Source organism: Hippocampus guttulatus, chromosome 16, assembly GCF_054856545.1.
Source record: "Hippocampus guttulatus isolate MCC_2025c chromosome 16, RoL_Hgut_1.0, whole genome shotgun sequence".
Taxonomy (NCBI): Eukaryota; Metazoa; Chordata; class Actinopteri; order Syngnathiformes; family Syngnathidae; genus Hippocampus; species Hippocampus guttulatus.
This window is the reverse complement of record NC_141276.1, coordinates 7,157,958-7,175,712: the sequence shown is the minus strand read 5'-3', so window position 1 is coordinate 7,175,712 and position 17,755 is coordinate 7,157,958. Positions and strand designations below refer to the sequence as shown.

Below are 17,755 nucleotides of genomic sequence, written 5' to 3'. Positions count from 1 at the left end.
GTGTAACCTCGCTCAAATGTTCTGGGAATTCAAATGTTTCAATCGAGTGGGATCTTTAAATCCTGAAAGGTCGAACACAACACAAGCGCTTACTGGAGCCAGGTCCATTTGTTCGAATTTGGTTGTTATCTGATCGGAAATGAAACCGTTTGCCGATTTGAAGCAACATTTTAATAGCCGTTCAACTGTGGAATAAATGAAAACTGCTTCCTCCTACATTCCAAAAACATGCATGTCCCAGAAGACGTCGCATTCATAAAGCAGTTTTTCTTCCTAATATTAGTTGATTCAAATGTGTTTACAGTTGTGTTGTTTTCATTAGTATTGCTCGATTTGTGAATTAACTGGACAAAATAATGGATATAGCATGATGTAATTTATTAATGTAATAAAGAAATGACATTAAAAACGAGTCAGATGTAAGATACATTTTAAAATAATTTCTTACATTTAATAAAAGTAATTAAAGAATACGCAAAAACAATTGTGTATAAAATACATGAATAGTAAAAGGAACCGATGGCATTTAATAATTCAGTCCAAAATTATTCAATACTTAAAATACTGACAAATGATTAATTATTCAACAATTAAAAGATCTAAGATAAGATAAGATATCCTTTATTTGTCCCACAATGGAGACATTTACAGTCTACAGCAGCAAGATTGTGGGTAGAAGAAGAAAGAAGAAAAAACAAATAAAATCTATTGATAACATATCCATTTACCCCCCCCCCCGTTCCTTTTTTTAACTTCATCAACAAATGACTTCTTATCTCTCACCCTTGAGCAGAAACACGTGGCCATGCGTTCTCTTATTTGTCCATAGGTGCCCGAATAAGGACAAGCGCCACCAAAAATAAAAATAAAAATAAAAAATATAATGGATGTGGTTGAATGGATGGAAATAAGTGGTTTCAACATTCTTCTCCAAATGTATAGAGTTGCTGTCTGTAGCAACAGTTACAAATAATGAACAGTGTGTGCACCCTGAACTACAAACGTGCCGAGCAAAGGTTTACCGTTTGAGTCTGGGAGGCAAGTCTCTTCACATCCAAGACTGAAAACAGTAGACTTTGCGGTGTGCATTCCGTTCTTCCTCCCTTTTAAATGTTTATGTTGTCATAATATATATATTTTTTGAGCCAGATATCAAATACTCGTACCCTTCTATGATGTGACTTTAGAGGTTGACATTGTTTCAACCTCATTTGGCTTTCAAATCTGTTGGTTCTGCTCTATTTCTATTGCCTTCCAGTGACATAGTCGACCAATCTGTTGTTGATTATGTGATCATGGAGCAACTGACTTGCGCAGAGAATGTGAGTTTGTAGTATTTCACTCATCTTACTTTTAATTATATTTAATTACTCTGAAGTGGGGAGATGCGGCCACTGATCAGTGGCAACCAACATAAGCGACGTGTATGTTCGATATAATAGCAGTGTGCTTAACACACAATCCTTATAATAGCTTTTACTGGAATTTATGCCAGAAGTTGGTTGACTCCATGCAACACAGATGTGAAGCAGTTCTCAGAAACCGCTCATCCATCCATTTTCTCGAGCACTCATCCTCATTAGGGTTGCGGCTGAGGCTGCTCGAGCCTGTCCTAGCTGACTTTGGGCGAGAGGCATGGTTCGGGTTCGGCGGTATAAATTGAATTACTTCACCGTGGGGGTATATATGGCGATACAAACATAAGTGTACAAATTATACCAATACAAATAAAATTTCTGATATGTTAAATATTCACTGTACAAAATAATAATAGACTTTCGGACCATAAAGGCTTCTCCTGACTGATGTATGCAGTAAAGTCCTGGTTCATTTATCAGAGAATTTGTCCTTCGGTGGAGCTGTTGTATTATTCTATTTCTAAACTCTCTGATGTAACTTCTGTTGCACTTGTTCTGATAGTTCGCAACTCTTCGTTTCACATTAGCTTAGCGTTTAGCATGGCCACTCCGTCTTCCCCTGTTTTCTCTTCTTGCTTGGGGTCTCTCAAAATCAGCTACCGTATTTTCACGACCATTCGACGCACCGTATGGTTGGGCGCAGTCTCATTAATGGGTGCTATTTCTGTATTTTACACATAGACAAAACGCACTGTATTATTGGGCGCAATTTTAAAGTGGTAAAACATACGCCAGCTTAAACATACGGCATGTATGCGCGCACGCTAAAATCACGTTAGCTTGTAGCATACGGTAGCATGCCAAGACATACAGATACAAGCTAAAAACACGTTTTTAAAAAGGCAACGGAAAACTGAGTTCCATTGTATTTTATTTAGCCATCGTACAATGTACTCACGTTTTTCGATCGATCGTCACCCAGAAATCCATCAAAGTCCTCATCCTCTGTATCAGAATTGAACAATTGTGCAAGTACAGGTAATCCATCAAAAACGCCGTGTTCCCTCTCGTTGTCAGTCACTCTCATTGCCATGTGGCTCCACAGAAATGATGCCGGCTTTGCCAAAAACTCGAACAACAGTGCAAGCAGACACGTTCGTCCAAGCAGCCACAATCCATTCGCTAATTGTGGCGTAACTCGCCCGGCGCTGCCTCTCACTCTTTGTAAAGTTGTGTTTGCCATCGATCATTCATTGTTCCCATGCCGTTCGCAACTTTACTTTGAACGCCCGGTTGATGCCGATGTCCAGCGGTTGGAGTTCTTTAGTCAAGCCCCCGGGAATAACGGCAAGCTCAGAGTTCATTTGCTTGACTTGGTTTTTCACCGCTGCTGTGAGATGGGCACGCATGCCAAAAGCATAACCGATGGCTTGAAGTTTGAACTGAGCTTCGTAGGCGTGTCTCTTTGTAGAATTTATTTTCGGGGGTTCTTAGAAACCAAAACCGAAGTTGTTTTGCAACAATGCACATAGCCACACTCTATACAGGTGTTGGTACCTGCTTGGGGCGTACCTTTAACGTCCACTTACACGCCCACCCTTCACTCATTGGCGGACTTCTTCCCCGCATGCCTGTCCTCACTCACATCTGCCTTTTCTCTCTCTCGCTCTCCATATGTGTATATATATACACGCCCACCCTTCACTGATTGGCCGACTTCTTTGCCGCATGCCTGTCCACAGTCACTTCCGCCTTTTCTCTATATAAACAGCGTGTCGGCTGTCAGTCAGGTTTTGGAACTCAGCGCATAGACAAGACGCTCCGCATCATAAGGCGTCCTGTCCATTTTGGAGAAAATTTTAGACTTTTAATGGCGCCTTATAGTCGTGAAAATACGGTACTCTCGGTCCTCCTGATACTTGTGAGAAAGTGTGTCTTACTCGCCATGGAAGCCAGGATTAGCGAGAGAGAAAAGTAATTCTGCACCGTGGAAGAAAAGCGTTTAGCCACACTAGATAGTCAGTTAGCAAGTTAGCTTAGCGTTTCCCCGGTAGTTCCCGAGCAGCATGGGAAGCAGGGAGGATGGCTGACTGTTTTTACAGAGACGCGCGTATGTCAGGCGCGCACATTCACACAATTTAGAATCTTGAATTAACCCAACACGCATGCCAGAGAAATCTGGATTACCGGATGCATACCAATACAAGCTTGGAGAGAACAGGCTAACTCCATAACATGCTAACCGTGAGCCCCCTGTGCTACCATTTTAGGAAAGCGCAACACTTCGATAAATATTGGCTCATTGATTCACAGGAAAGCAAAATCTTCAAGCATCTTTGTATGTTATTCAAGATATATTTGAATTTAGTGTAAAAGAAAGACACCGTTTTTGAAATCACTTTCCCTATGCACGTATGAAAATACAGCCGGTTATAAGGATTTTAACATTTAAAAATACACGGCCTTCCTGAACACAAGTGTTGTGTGTATCGAGTGTTTCTTTCCACCGTTTGATGGCACAAGATATTTGATTCTTGTGGAAAAGTAGACCAATATTAATAAGAGTGATGATGATGATAATGCCTAGACTAATAAAAGTAATGGAGGTGATTACGGGCAGGATTATTACTCGGTAGGCAATGGAAGCCATTATCTGTATTGCAGTTTAATAGCATATAACGCACTAAGTGTATGATTGAATCCAGACTGTTCATCAGCCGCATTCAGCTGCTCTCCCCTCAAGATAATTGCATATTGTCTTTTGGCGTGTTTTGCATAAAAAGCAAGTCATCAAAACGAGCGGAACAATTACCACACAAACGCGCCTCCTCTCTAAGGGCATCGGCAAGACCCCCCGCCGTCAAGCCACTGACGTGGGTGTAACTTTAAAATATTCCTGCATACACGCGAGTGCAAGCATACTTGCTCAAATTAGGAGTAAAAGAAAAATATCTCCGGTTTGATCCTCTCTACAGTCGATAAAAAAAATGGAGATGTATAGGATTTCATTAGGTGCAGATGTGCATGAGAAAAACGTTTTGGACCACTTCTGTTTTTGAGTGGATTTATTGACTGCTTATTAAAAACAGTAACGTCAGAACGGCGTTAGGGTGGCACCCCCGCTGAGACAGAGAAATAAAAGTTATACAATATGGAATATTTGTGAGTTGTAATGATGGAATGCACCCAGGACGCATAAAAGATGACAACATTATAAATACGTCTGCACATGGGTTGCTTAGGCCGGCAGAAAAATCGCCAGCCAGACATCGAGTCGCTGTTGAATTTGGGCCAATTTGTGATTCAAGATAGAACCCAAAACAAACTATCTTTTTTCGTCGCGATTCCTCATACAGTACGCGGCGCCGATCATAAGTTGGCTGGCGGCGATTCGCAGCCGATAAAATGCGCATGTGGACTGTGACATCAACTGCTTTGTTGTGGTTGTGAAGTACATAAAATAAAGAAATGATTGAACAGTTCGACATACTCTGTACCGTGGAGTCACCTTAGAATGATTGAAAAACGACAAGGTGGCAAAGCATGAGTGCCTCATCCATGAAAGCAAAGCGGTTAGTTCGTGTTCAGCAAAGTTAGACGCTTAATCATCAAGGTTAAGATTTCACGTCTATTTCCTTACACACACTTACACATCCATTTTCTATGGTGCTTGTCCTCATCAAGGTCACGTATGAGCTGGAATCTATCCCAGCTAAGTTTGGGGGGAGGTGGGGGGTACTCTCGGGTTGATCGTCAGCCAATCACAAGCACTCGGATTTAGCTCACTGTAAAAGAGGTTGCTATATTAATCAAATAAAGCCACAGCGATGACAAATATGGGAACAATTATGGCGCAGCGAGCAAAATAAATCATTTCAATTTACTGCCTGAATTAGTTTCACATTCAGTCCATTCGGATCTGATAGTCTTTTTGTTTGCCACCAGTTTCTTTTTCCCCTCCCTTCAGTACGGAAAACGCTGAAAGGGCTGATGTCATGATTTATTCACCGCGTTTTCCATCCTAATCCAAGCGTGGAAGCCGTTTTTGCTTTGTTTTCGTTCTTTTGCTCTTTAAAGTCCAAATGTAAATAAGGTGTCTCGAAGAAACGCGGCGGGTGAGTGTGGCACAGAAAGCACGACGTGTGCTTTTCAAAGATTCCGTTGGACAATCGATTCAAAGGCGAAATTCGGGGTTCCTTGCAGGCTTCAGGCCAGCTGGACTGGATCCAAATGAGCTCTTCGGTTTTTTTTTTGCTAGCAATAATCTGAGCGCCATACTCTTTCGCAGATATGCGCTCCATTGCCTCCACACATCTGTCTAATCCATTTTGGATTACTTTCGTCTTTCTCAGCCTATCTTCAGTTGTCCATCTTTCCCGTCTGTGAGCAGGAGCTTGCTTTCTGCTTTTGTGGGATTAAATGTCAGCCTCCCCCTCCTGCCCTCCCCAGTCGCCTCTGTTCCACCCCCCCCCCCCCCCACACACACACACTCTCACGAGCTGGTTTGCACCCCTTCCTTTCAATTAGTCAGACCTGGAGAGATGCACCGCCGTGCTGCTCCTCCCCCACCAAATATTTTGCATCTTCTCTCCTCCCTTTTCTGTGTCTTGACGCTTCTGTCACTTTTTCTCAATTAGCCGAGCTGACGGGCGACCCGGCACGCTCCTCCTCGCCCCCAATTGTTGCAGCGATGTCCCGAGGCATCCCCGGCGTTGTTAGCGGCACAAGTAAATAGAAACAATTTGGAGAGAATAGTTGAAACTCTTAATTCAAAGGCCCCAGTGGAACAAAATCTCAATGAAATATGTATGAGACAAACTGATTTTCACAATTGTATGACTGCTGAGAATGCTGAAACAGTTAAAACAATTTCTATTTGTTTCCTAGGGTGTAAAATTATTTTGTAATATGAAGTGATTCGAGGTCGACCAGGATCCAAGAGTAGATTGTGTTCAACCTTCATGGTCCCACTGTACATTAACAATCAGCTTTTATGTTCCACTGTTTCTTCAACTGTATGGAAGCCAAATGTTTTTAACATTGTTTATAAACGTACTTCCATTGACTGAAGCTGCACATTAATTGCTATAGTTTGACATTGAACTGGAGGTGTGGAGCACCTTAAGATCACTCGTACGGCCTGTATCTGAAAAAGTTAAAACCGGTCGAGGTACCACTGTCTATAAAGCTGGCTTGAAGCAGAATTTCTGAACAGAAACTACCAAAATGAAACCGTAGACAGTTAACATTTTTTCTTGTTGGCTGCCTTCGATGCAACAAACAAATGTGTGCTATTTTTTAAGGCTGGACAATGATTAAGGCCTTCGTTTGTAAAAAACAAATGGAAAGTTAAAAGCAAGCAAGGGCAAATACGTGGCCCTAATTTTCCTCCGTATTTGGCTGTCGTTCCCCGTGCCCTTCTTCGTCCTGGTCATTCAGTTTCTCTCAAGCCACCAAGCTGTGAGAAATACCTTTGGAACGTCTGGAGATCCCCTCCCTGGTCTCTGTTAGTTCTGCCTCCTGCTCTGCCTGTTGAAAACGAGGGCGCGCTTAGCGAAATCCCCTCTGTGGCTCCTGACTTGTTTATTGTGGAGGGAGAGAAAGAAAGCGAAGCTGCTGTGCAGTCAGCAGACAGCGCTAACACCCTTCTTGCGTCGCCTGCAGCAAGAGCAGCAGCAGCAGCAGCAGCAGCAGCAGCAGCAGCAGCAGTAGCATCTTTCCTTGCCCTGGTCAGATTAATGGCTGAATGAGCGACGCCGTGCCCGGCAGACACCCCCCCCCCCCTCCCCACACACTTGCCGCCCCAGTGGAGGGCATGCTGAAATCGAGCAGGCTGGCATTATCGGGCACAGCCAGACCACGCTGTGAAAAGGGATTACGCCATCAATCGTCACACTCACTCAATCGTCACACTCACTCTCCCCAAAAAAGAAAGAAAGAAAAAAACTGCAAAAAGCCCCTCTCCCAGCTTGGATAAAGACTCGCCAAACAGCTCTCTCTTTTTCTCTCTTCAACAAAAGGATTCCCCCTCCTTCCTCTGTAGATGAACTGGCATAAATTTATATGCTTATTAATCATGACAACGAAGATGGAGAAAGAGACAAATGGGGATGGGGAGGGGGGGAAGAGTAAGAGTGATGGAAAAAATAAAGAGGTGAAAGAAAGTGAGGCTACAGTGTGTAATTAACACCCTTGCGCCCTCTGTGGAAAGCATCCCCTCCTGTGTTATTGTAGGCCCGTTTGCCCTCTCTGCGCATTTCATTAATTAGGATGGGAGGGCACAGGGGCTGCTTGGAGACGAGGTCATTTAGCCCACGACGCCACTTCTCCCTTTTCAAAGCCACCACGAGCACCTTCCCCATTGTTCCAAGAGCTAAAAGTGAGACATCTAACACTGCAGAAGGTTGGGGGGGGGGGGGGGGGGGGGTGTTGAAGAAAGCATGCCGCCGCACACACACAAAGCCGAGTGAACTGCATCTGCGCTTTCCAGGATCAGGCCGCACACTTGCCAACACAAATACATCTGTCTTTCATTTAGCTTGTAACAACCATGTTTCCCCTCCCTGTTCACCAGAGTCTTCCTCATACTCCCGCTCCTTCCATCGTCCGTATACCTGCGCGTTGCGTTTTAAGATCAACAAAGTCGTAGTGAATACAAGAACAGATTTTTGACAGACTATGGCAGGTCACCATTTATGAAGATTTTCCAGTCATCAAGTTCTTGGTAATTCCCAAACCTTAAACCATAGGTAACTGGACTTCCCCATGATTGTTGAAGATCAGGTTGGTCACAAGAGATGTCTTTGTTCTGAAGTGTCTGGTGAATGGTTGTTTTTAATCAACCAGTACTGGCCCAGTGGAAATTCCAAACTGAAGAACCCATTTGGATTAAAAAAGGGAACAGTCTTAAAGTCCAGTTGCCTTTGATTGAACTTTAGTAGATTCAAGTCTCTCAAGGGCACAGCAATACAAGCATCACATTGATATTATACAGGATCCGAAAGATGATACAGGTCAGTATGGGGGCAAACAGAACCTGAATCAGATGGAGAAAGGTGTCATGGACATTCTTGGGAGAATGAAAGACAAATAGCCATATGTTGAAGAAATATCACAATCCTCAAGCGTGAGCTTTTCGTGTATTGTCTGCAATCTAAATTCAAGCGGGAAAGGCAAACATGGTAGGCAAGAGCCACTACTTATTTGCGTATGAACACCACCAGCTGCATGGGACCTGGAGGATTATGTAGAGTTTGTGCGGATAACTGCATTATGGTGCTCAGTGCCCTGTCTTATCTGCTATCTACACTCCTTGCCGTGCTATCTATTTCAGCCGCTGCAGGGTATCCTCGATTCTCAGGGAGTCTGGCACACACTTTTCTTCCTATGAGCCACTTGGATCACCATGCCAATGGCGGAGTTCTCTATGGTCAACACCGTTTCTATGACACTCAAAAAGGTGAGGCGCAGATGATTAGGATTTAATCACGCAGACGTAATAAGTAAACTGAATCTACAGTACATTGTACCGCATCTGACATGGGTATTTATAAAGGAATGCCCAGGGACATGTTCAGTGATACAAATCATGTAATTCTATGAAATGTCTTTCTTATTTGATTTGTCTTTGCCATCTTGCTCTCGGTCACAGAGAACTTCTACATTCGAGGTCTACCATCACAGCCGCCTCTCATCTCAGCTAATCACAGTCTGCCACCGATGTCCAGGGCAGGCTCGGGACTCTCCCAGGGGCCTTGCAGCAGAGAAAGAGATCCAGGTGGCGGCGCGAGTCTGCTTAAGAGTCTTAAAGAGGGAACTGTGGAGAGGGGGGTGGGACCTGTCAAAGACAAGGAGAGGTCGAATAGCAAACAGGAGGCAAAGGAAAGACAGCAACAGCAACACCAACAGCAGCAGCAGCAGCCACAGCAACACAGCCACCAGTCTGCCCTGCCCACACACCACCATCACCACCATTCCCACGCCCATCAGCAGCACCCGCACTATCCCCAACATCCGCTGCCTCTGGAGGAGGTCAACAGCCGGGCCCTGGAGAGGCATAAGGCGTCACTCCCAATGGAATACAGCAAGGACCCACAAATTATGGGCAAGCCGTTGAGCGCTTGCTTGCACAATGGCAAGATGCAAAATGGAGAGACTGGAAATGTAGCTGGACCAAAGACGTCCATTTCCAGCTGTGGTGGGGAGGGCACACCCTTGGGAACTATAGGAGGTGGAGGGAACAGTCATGGCAGACATATGAGCTCGAGTGGGAATAGCCGCTGCACCAAAGAAGGAATAAGTGGGGAGATGCGGATTAGTGAACAACCTTCAGACTGCCTAGAAAGGGGCCAGGCACCACTCCACCACTCTTTGTCTTACCCTGTACCGCCTCCCTTACAATTGGGTTCGACTGGAGGGGTGCATTCCCATCCACACCCGCACACTCACCCACATACACATGCACACCCAGGAGGCTTCCACTGCCTTCAGCTTCACCCGAGTCACCCGCACCATCCACATCCTTCCCACCATGCTCACCACCACCCGGAATTTTTCTGTCCACCCCCTCCTGCCGCACTAGGTAACCCTGCCTCACATGACAGGGGGCAAGCAAATGCAGGGCGGGAACCTAAAGTCACAGGGCCTACCTTTGTGCCATCTGTGGCAGATGCAGGGGAGAAACATGGTGGGACATTCCAACTTGGGAACACTGATTGCCAGATTGTAGGCAGTGGAGGCGGAAATACCAAGGACAAAAACATGGACAAAAACGCAGGTGGTGGACACCACAGTAGTTGGCATAGAAAGCAACAGCAACAACAGCAGCAACAACAGCAACAGCATGCATACAGAAAGACAGAGAAGGCTCCAGACTGGATGCAGTCTCACCTTCACCATCTCCAAGCCTCTCAGCTTCCTCCACCTATTCAACAACAACCACAGCAACAACCTCCACAACCCCAGAAGCAGCACCAGGTTGGACGTTCACGCAGTGTTGAGTGTGTAAACAGTGCCGTTGACATGGAAATGTTCAGATCCTCATTGCCCCAGGGACCCAAGACTGGACACCCTGTCCCGCATTCTGTCAACACTTCACCTTACAGAGACTGTTCCCATCCAGGACCGCCACCAAATTCCTCTCCACTTGGAAACAAAAACATGAGTCAGCATAACGCTTCTGGTGGCAGCTGCTCCTTACAGAGAGATGGCCAAAAAGTAGCCAGGATTCGCCACCAGCAGCATGGACGACCTGGCCCAGATGCTCCAACTTCGGGAGACCTCAACCAAGGGATGGTTCAGGAGATGAAACGAAAAATGGACATGTCGGCTTACGGTTACGGCGGCAACAGCGGGCAGCAGCACCACCAGCAGCCCACTGTGCCACAATGGTCCATGAGACCCACTCACCACATGCAACACAATGAGGAGGAACAGAGAAAGTCCTACATGGAGTTAGGAAGCAGTACTATGCAACATTCACAGCAACAGCAGCAGAGAATGAATCAGCCTCCTCAGCCAACCCCTGCACCTCCAGTCAGTCAGCAACAGCAGCAGCCACAGCAACAACCTGAGCCCCAAGGCTCAACTCGGGGAGAGAGCAGTGCCATGAAAAGCTTACTTAAGTATAGCAACCAGCAACAACCACAGCTCCTCTCTCAGAAAACCCCCTTTGGCGGTCTTGGAAGTCTGAAATCAGGGCCTGCTGGGGGAAGCTGTGCCCTTCAGATTAACAAACAGACTCTACCAACAAGGAAGGGCCCAGTCAATGACAATGAGCGTCCTGATTACAGCGGACGACATCGGGATATCGGGGAAGCTGGCCACGGAGAAGGCGAGGTGCGGCAACCGCCGGTTGGAATTGCAGTAGCTGTGGCAAGACAAAGGGAACCTTCGTGTCGTTCATCAGACGGTCATTCCAGCAGCAGACATGGCAGGGTGCATCCCACCGTGAAAGGTACTGTCTAAAACGTCAACTCCTTAATTATTAGAACTGCATTTTTTAAAAATTCTGTTCCACTCCACTCACTCTGCGTTAGTCCGCTCCATTAGTACCTTTAAGTTGGAATAGGTTTCATGATTTTATGAGGTTTGTAAACGATTTTCTCCCATTGAGGTGGTGGACTAACAACTTGATTCAGACATTTGTCTTCCAAATAGCTCATATAGAAACCACAGTTCAAGCTACAACCGTTTATACTGATATCATATACGTAAGGCGCATGTACAGACAAAGCCAATCGTTCTAAATGAAAGAAAAGCAAGTGGAAGAGCTCGAAAGAAAATATAAAATGTAATTCACATCTAAATTGCAGTCCAAAGATAGCATCACGCTGGGCACAACTCCCCCTGCTGCTGAGTGGCTGGAATAGTCTTGAGTTGAAGTATAAGCGTGCCAAGTCTCTGGTGGGTTAAGTTTGGGTTTTGAGAAAAGGGGAGGCACCAGGGAATTTGTGCTTTCCTTGACACACAAGGCTGAACAGAGGTAGTTAATTCTAAGGTAATGTTTGTCTCACAGGACCAGCTCACACCATGTATCCCTCAGATCCAACTACTGAAGAGGAGAGGAAAATGATGAGTGGGGAACAGATAGGGCTAACATGTTTGGACAGAGATCGGGATGTATATATCAGGTAAACCATTTTAAGTCATTTATTTTACAGATTGTGCATTGTTCTATGATTTGCGATCCCTATGTTTGCCTTTCTCTGATATCCCAATGCAGAGATAATAAGGAAAGGGTGGAGTTTTCAAGGATTCATCCCTCCAACAGCTGTCACGGGGACCTCACTTCTCATCTTATGGTCCCAGGCGGGACTTCCCTCCAATCAGGCCAATTAGCAGACCCTGCTGCACATTCTGCTCACCACCATTGGATGCCAAGAACTGGAAGCCCATCCCTTTGGATGACAGGACACTCTTATGGTAAAATCCCAGCCTATTGTTGAGTTCATTTCAGGAACCGGGGATTGATTTCATACAGAATGACCATCCTCTATTTAAAGCAGGTATAGGTCATACAGCCCTGCACCAGAACCTTCCCCCTGGTTTCTCCACAGCCATGCCAGGCCCTCTCCAAACGGTCCTGCCTCTGCCTCAGGATCCCTCTGCCCAGTTGGTGGTCCTGCCCACGGATGCCCCGGCCCATCCTGCACCCCACCACCTCGGTATGTCCTCAAGAGGCCCACCAAGCTCATAGAAAAATAGCCCTTTTCGTTCATCTCTTGCTGACTCAGCAACATACCACACACGTGCATTTTGACCTTCATTCCATCTTGAAACAGTCTGCTTTGATTTTATACATATACGGTGATGACATACAGTACTATTTCCCTTCTGCAGCTGAGTACAGAGTGAATATGGTTTGCCTGGTTGGCAGGACACTGATTGTTGCTCTTGTCCGGTCATTCCCCTGCTCTCATTAGATGTGATGGAACAGCCAGGGCTTTGGCCCCCAGTGTATGGCGCCCGGGGCCCAGCCTCCCACATGCAGCATCCCACCGTGTACTCTCGATCCCAGTTTCTACGGCAACAGGAGCTGTACGCTCTCCAGCAGCATCAACAGCTCCAGCATCAGCACCAAAGCCACCAGTCGCCGCAAACGCATGCGCAGCCTCATCCACCGCAACCGCAGCAGCAGCAGCAACAGCACAAAGGTGTTCACGGCATGGATATGCAACATCACGCCCCCCACATTGCACAGGTGACTGGAAATCAATGTGTTGAATTGACAAGAATTAATCGAACCCACTGAAAGCCCGAAAGTCAGAAAATGTTTTACTTTATGTTTGGCACTTTGTATGCAGCTATGGTCGTTTTTCAAGTATTCTATAAAGTTGAGTTTGAGTCTTTTATAATGCCTCGTCTTAACCCCAATAGATGCAGAAAAGGGCAGATGAATCCACTGTTGACCTGGAGGAACTCATTCCAAAACCAAGGACATCAAAACCATCCAAGCCCTACTCTTACAACCCCGCTCAAAGGAACACCTCGCCCCCTGGAGCCTGCACTGCTCACTTGTCCCCTTGTTGCCAGTCCCCTTCAATGCGCCCACATCCCAAAAGCACTCCCTCCACACCATGCCCTGTTCCCAGCCCCGCTGTTACAACCCCTCAATCTCCGACCATTAGTCCAGCCACGTCCCAGATGCCCAAGGGGGCTGACCCCCAGGATAAGCGAGGGGAGGGCCAGCCCCTGCAAGATTACCCAGAATCTTTGGAGCCGGGTAAGCGTAAGCACAATCATTACAATGGAAATATTTTGAAGTGTCAAAAGGAGTTTCAACTTAATTCATGAGTGCATGCGGTATTTGAGGCAATACAGGCGTTGTCTTTTATAAGTTTGAATTTAAGTACTTGTGAGGCTTATTTTTTCAACACATTACAGCTGCGGTAAATCATATTAAGACAGATACTTTATATTACTTTTCGTTTATCGGTTGCCAAAGTGTGCTTCAGGAGAGTGCAAACCTCCGTCAAGGCCAAGCAATTGCAATTTGGATCAGCGCGACATTGTACACCTTCAGAAATGCCAACACGCATCCTCTTTTACAATTTTAACAAAAGTGGGAATGAATTCCGTAATGTGTTCAGATCCAGACTGAAATGTAAAAGCTCCTTAAGGTTTTGTGGAATATTTAGTTTTGGCATCACCCTGAAAACTGACAAACAACTGATGAGATCATAACCTTCTGGTGGAAGTAAGTGAAGTAATTGAAATCTCTTTCTCCCACAAGACTTGCCGCCTGGATACACATACTCTGCTGTTCCGATAGGCTACAGAAACGGGCCTTCTCCCCAGGATATTCAGCTTGCAGAGCCAGCCGAACTGGAAGCGATCCAATCTGAGCCCTGTGAGCATGCCCCCCAGCCTCTCTCAAGCCTCGGGGAAGGGACGGACTGCAAAGCGGTGATCAGGCCTCTCCCAGAGCCACTGGCACCAAAGGAAGTGGAGCAGGGTGATGAGGGAAGCATCAACAAGGGAGTCCTGGACCAAAGGGAGGAGGTGGAGGCAGCAGCGGTTACAGTAGCTAACTATGCATCAAGGGAGAATGAGGTGGAGACGCAGGGGGCCGCCGAGGAAGAGGTGCTCGTCTGCCCCCCTGCTGACAGCCCAGTGTGTGAGGCTGCTTCCTGTCCATTGCCCCTGTGCATGGATGAACCTGAAAGGTCAGAAACTGTCATCACCTTGGAGGATGATGATGATGAGCCCCTGGGTGAGGAAAGCCAGGTGGAGCATGCTATGTCAGAAGAGCAGAAGCCCGTCCTGGGCACCATCGTGGAGCTTAACCCGACACCTCCGGTAGCCCTTGAGGAGCAATGCGCATCCACGGAACTAAACGACAGCAAGCAGCAGCAGGGGAACAAGATGGCCGCTGACATCGCCTCAATGGAAATGGCATGTCTTTCCCCTGCTGCGGTGTCCGCCCACAGCCCGAGCCAGACAACTGCTGCTGAATCCCCAAAACCTCTTGTGCCCTGCTACTGGAGCCTTGAGCTGCTCATCGCTGCAGCTTTCTGCACAGACGTACCCCCGTTTCCCTTGCTCCCTTTCAGCGCTCCATCAGTCAGCCCATCTCAGACCAACCCATGCCAGGGAATGGAGCTTCTCAGTGAGGTGGCTGACCTGGAGCTACAACAGAAAAGGCACAGCAGTGGGGAAAGCCAAGGTAAGGAAAGCATTTTTCTTGTCACCATTAACACAGCCCAATCAGTAGACTCCTCTTTTCCCAACGAGACCACCTCCCACTTCCCCCTCAGGGGTAGCCTCAGTTGCTCTGCGCTCCCTCCTAGATTCGTCTCTCTTCTCCATCTCTAGAGCCTCTGGTGAAATCTCCCTAGGGAAGTCCTCTGCATGCCTGCTTGCTGTTCCTTTCTTTGGTGCGCTAAAAGGCAGTTTTATTTCCTAAAAGGCTGCTCTTACGATGCAAAAGCCTCTGGAGGGAGAGAGAAGAAAGTAGTAGGACAGGGTTGAACATTGTAAGACGGGGTGTTCACCTCTTTCTTTCCCCACATATTTTTCCTTGAGGAAAGATGTTATTTGAGTTACACGTGCCCTTGCGTAAGTTTCAGTCACAAAGCAGTGACATTACTTTTAATTTCCATTTATTTCCTGACATACAACCATCGCCCCTATTCCTGACCTGAACATCTTCAATCCTCACACAAAACACATCACGTGAACTTACTCGTTTGTCCCCACAAGGCATCAAAGTAAATGAATGAACACTGAACGGATTGCTATTGTATCACGCACACCGGATACAGTACACACGTTATACAGTAAAAGAAACCCAATGATTGTTCCACCACGTCGACAACACTACCCAATGTGTAATCACAAAAGCAGTCAATGTTTTCAGCACCCTGGAGCATTGCCTTGCTAATTAGAACTCATTGTTTGAAAGTGCCTTTTAAAAGCTTCCTTGTTTTCTAATGTGCCATGTGTTTTATATAATTCAAGCAAAGGGTGTTTTGTGTTTACCACAGCATCATAATGCATTGAACAACTCCCAAATGGGGCTTTTATAAAAAAAACAAAAACTAAATAATTTTTTAAAAAAGGCTTCATCCACTGAATCTGGAGTCAGTGAAGCGAGCGCCGTTGACAGCTTTCAAAGTCACAGCAAGCCGATCGAAACACAACATGAGCGAAAAACAATTTAACAGTCTTTAAAATTTTATACATGCCAAAAGAGAATCAGCTCTTCTCTCCTTGCTTAAAGCTCAGGCTAGACGGCCAGCTACATATCCTGTGACTAATTTTCTCCTGCCCTATTGTCACTACGACAAGTATTTTATGTCACATCGCATTGCCCGGCATCTGTAGTCTCACTGCGGGATGTTTTATTGCTGTGTGAAAGCGCAAAGCTGTGGCAATAGGCTGCCTTTGCTGGGTGTGATGTAAAACGCAAAAGGTGGAAGCGCTGGATTCTGTGTAAAAGCCAGATAAATGCCAGTTCTTCTTATTATAATTTTGCAAGATCTCTAAATGGTTTCTGAGGTTTCTGTCTCAATGCGGAGCCTCAACCTCATCTTTTTCTTCCCTAGCGGAGGAGTTGCTGATGTTTGACCTCCATAGCCTCGCAACTCTGGCGACAGCCCGATCACTGGAGATGAGTTCACAAGCGGACAACACTACATGTTCAGGCCGACAATTCCCAGCCCGCAGGACCTTCAACTTGCGGAGGAAATGCAGCTGGACACCACGCAATGAACCGGTAACAATGCATTTTTTTAAAATTTGGCCCCCAAACCTCTTCTTTGGGGTTTCATTCGCAAAAATAGAGATGAATGTTAAAAGAGACAATGGACACTTTCCAGGTGTGCCAAGCTAAAGGCAGCATGGAAACGATGGACGGTCCTGAGCTTGAGATGCGTGTCAAGTTGGCCGAGCTTCAACGTCACTACAAGGAGAAGCAAAGGGAGCTGGCTAAGCTACAAAGGAAACACGATCACCAGTGAGTCGGATCCGCCTTTCTGAACATTTATACACATTTTTTTAAATACAGACATCATTTTTTCGATGTGCATTCAAACAGAAAAGAGGAAACGCCACGTAGCCCAGCACGAAGAGGACCGGGACGACCCAGGAAGAAGAAACCCATCCTTGCAACAAGCTCAGTGTCGTCTGAGGGCCAAAGAAAAGTCAAGTATGTACACGTCTGACCATCTCTCCGACTGCATACCTTTCACTGGCATTAAACAGGGATAAGGGAGAAGTCAAACGAACCATTCAAGAAAATACACTTAGTTCTTAACGGTGGTGGTAATTCTTTAACAGCATACCTGTGTCAGCTGTGCTTATGGCTATTTGCAGAATATTTATGTTCGGACATACTTGCAAATACTAATCATTAGGTTTCAACCTGCGTGGCATTATTGGAGTGTTTGTAATGCTTGGTTGGGTTCGGGGTAAGGTGGGGGTTGGAGGGCTGATAGAGTACAATGAATTCCTTGGTATTCTTGAACTGCACGAGGAATGCGGCACCTCACTGTCATCCAAACCCAAAGGGTCAACGTGGGTCCTGGAGGATAACATGACGGTCATGTCGTGTTGGTGCTCAGCTCTCAAAGTTTTAAGAGGCAAATGGGCAGGGCAATTTAAGTTCAATTTCAACATCTCCAACATAAAAAAAAATATTCAAAATGAGGAAAGGGTTTTTACTTTGACTCAAAGTGTGACTATTTCGTTTTTGGTAATGTGAGACCCTCTAAGTAGTGTAGTTCCCATTACGGCAAAAAAATTGGGGAAAAAAAATACTGTCAGGCTTCAGTTACTTGTTTCAGGCTTCTTCTTGGGGTTTCCGGGCAACAGCAACGCCCTGAGCTGCCCTTCTGCAATGTCACCTCCACTCTTCTTTCAAATGTGTGCCCCCTGCCCCCTCACCAGGCCAGTGC

General features: G+C 46.1%; 1 protein-coding gene across 9 annotated transcripts in view; it reads left to right on the top strand.

Moving 5' to 3' along the window:
• bahcc1a (BAH domain and coiled-coil containing 1a) overlaps positions 1 to 17,755 on the top strand; it is a 66,032-nt gene that overhangs the window by 38,262 nt on the left and 10,015 nt on the right. For 7 of the 9 annotated variants that reach the window (XM_086133042.1, XM_086133037.1, XM_086133039.1 and 4 more), the window contains exons 4-14: positions 8,692 to 8,817; positions 9,010 to 11,313; positions 11,875 to 11,989; positions 12,082 to 12,281; positions 12,362 to 12,523; positions 12,782 to 13,059; positions 13,236 to 13,581; positions 14,092 to 15,024; positions 16,406 to 16,575; positions 16,679 to 16,815; positions 16,897 to 17,007. In XM_086133042.1, coding sequence (XP_085989168.1) covers positions 8,692 to 8,817; positions 9,010 to 11,313; positions 11,875 to 11,989; positions 12,082 to 12,281; positions 12,362 to 12,523; positions 12,782 to 13,059; positions 13,236 to 13,581; positions 14,092 to 15,024; positions 16,406 to 16,575; positions 16,679 to 16,815; positions 16,897 to 17,007 — 4,882 coding nt within the window. The remainder of the gene's footprint in view (positions 1 to 8,691; positions 8,818 to 9,009; positions 11,314 to 11,874; positions 11,990 to 12,081; positions 12,282 to 12,361; positions 12,524 to 12,781; positions 13,060 to 13,235; positions 13,582 to 14,091; positions 15,025 to 16,405; positions 16,576 to 16,678; positions 16,816 to 16,896; positions 17,008 to 17,755) is intronic. The other 2 variants (XM_086133044.1, XM_086133038.1) reach the window with 1 other exon arrangement.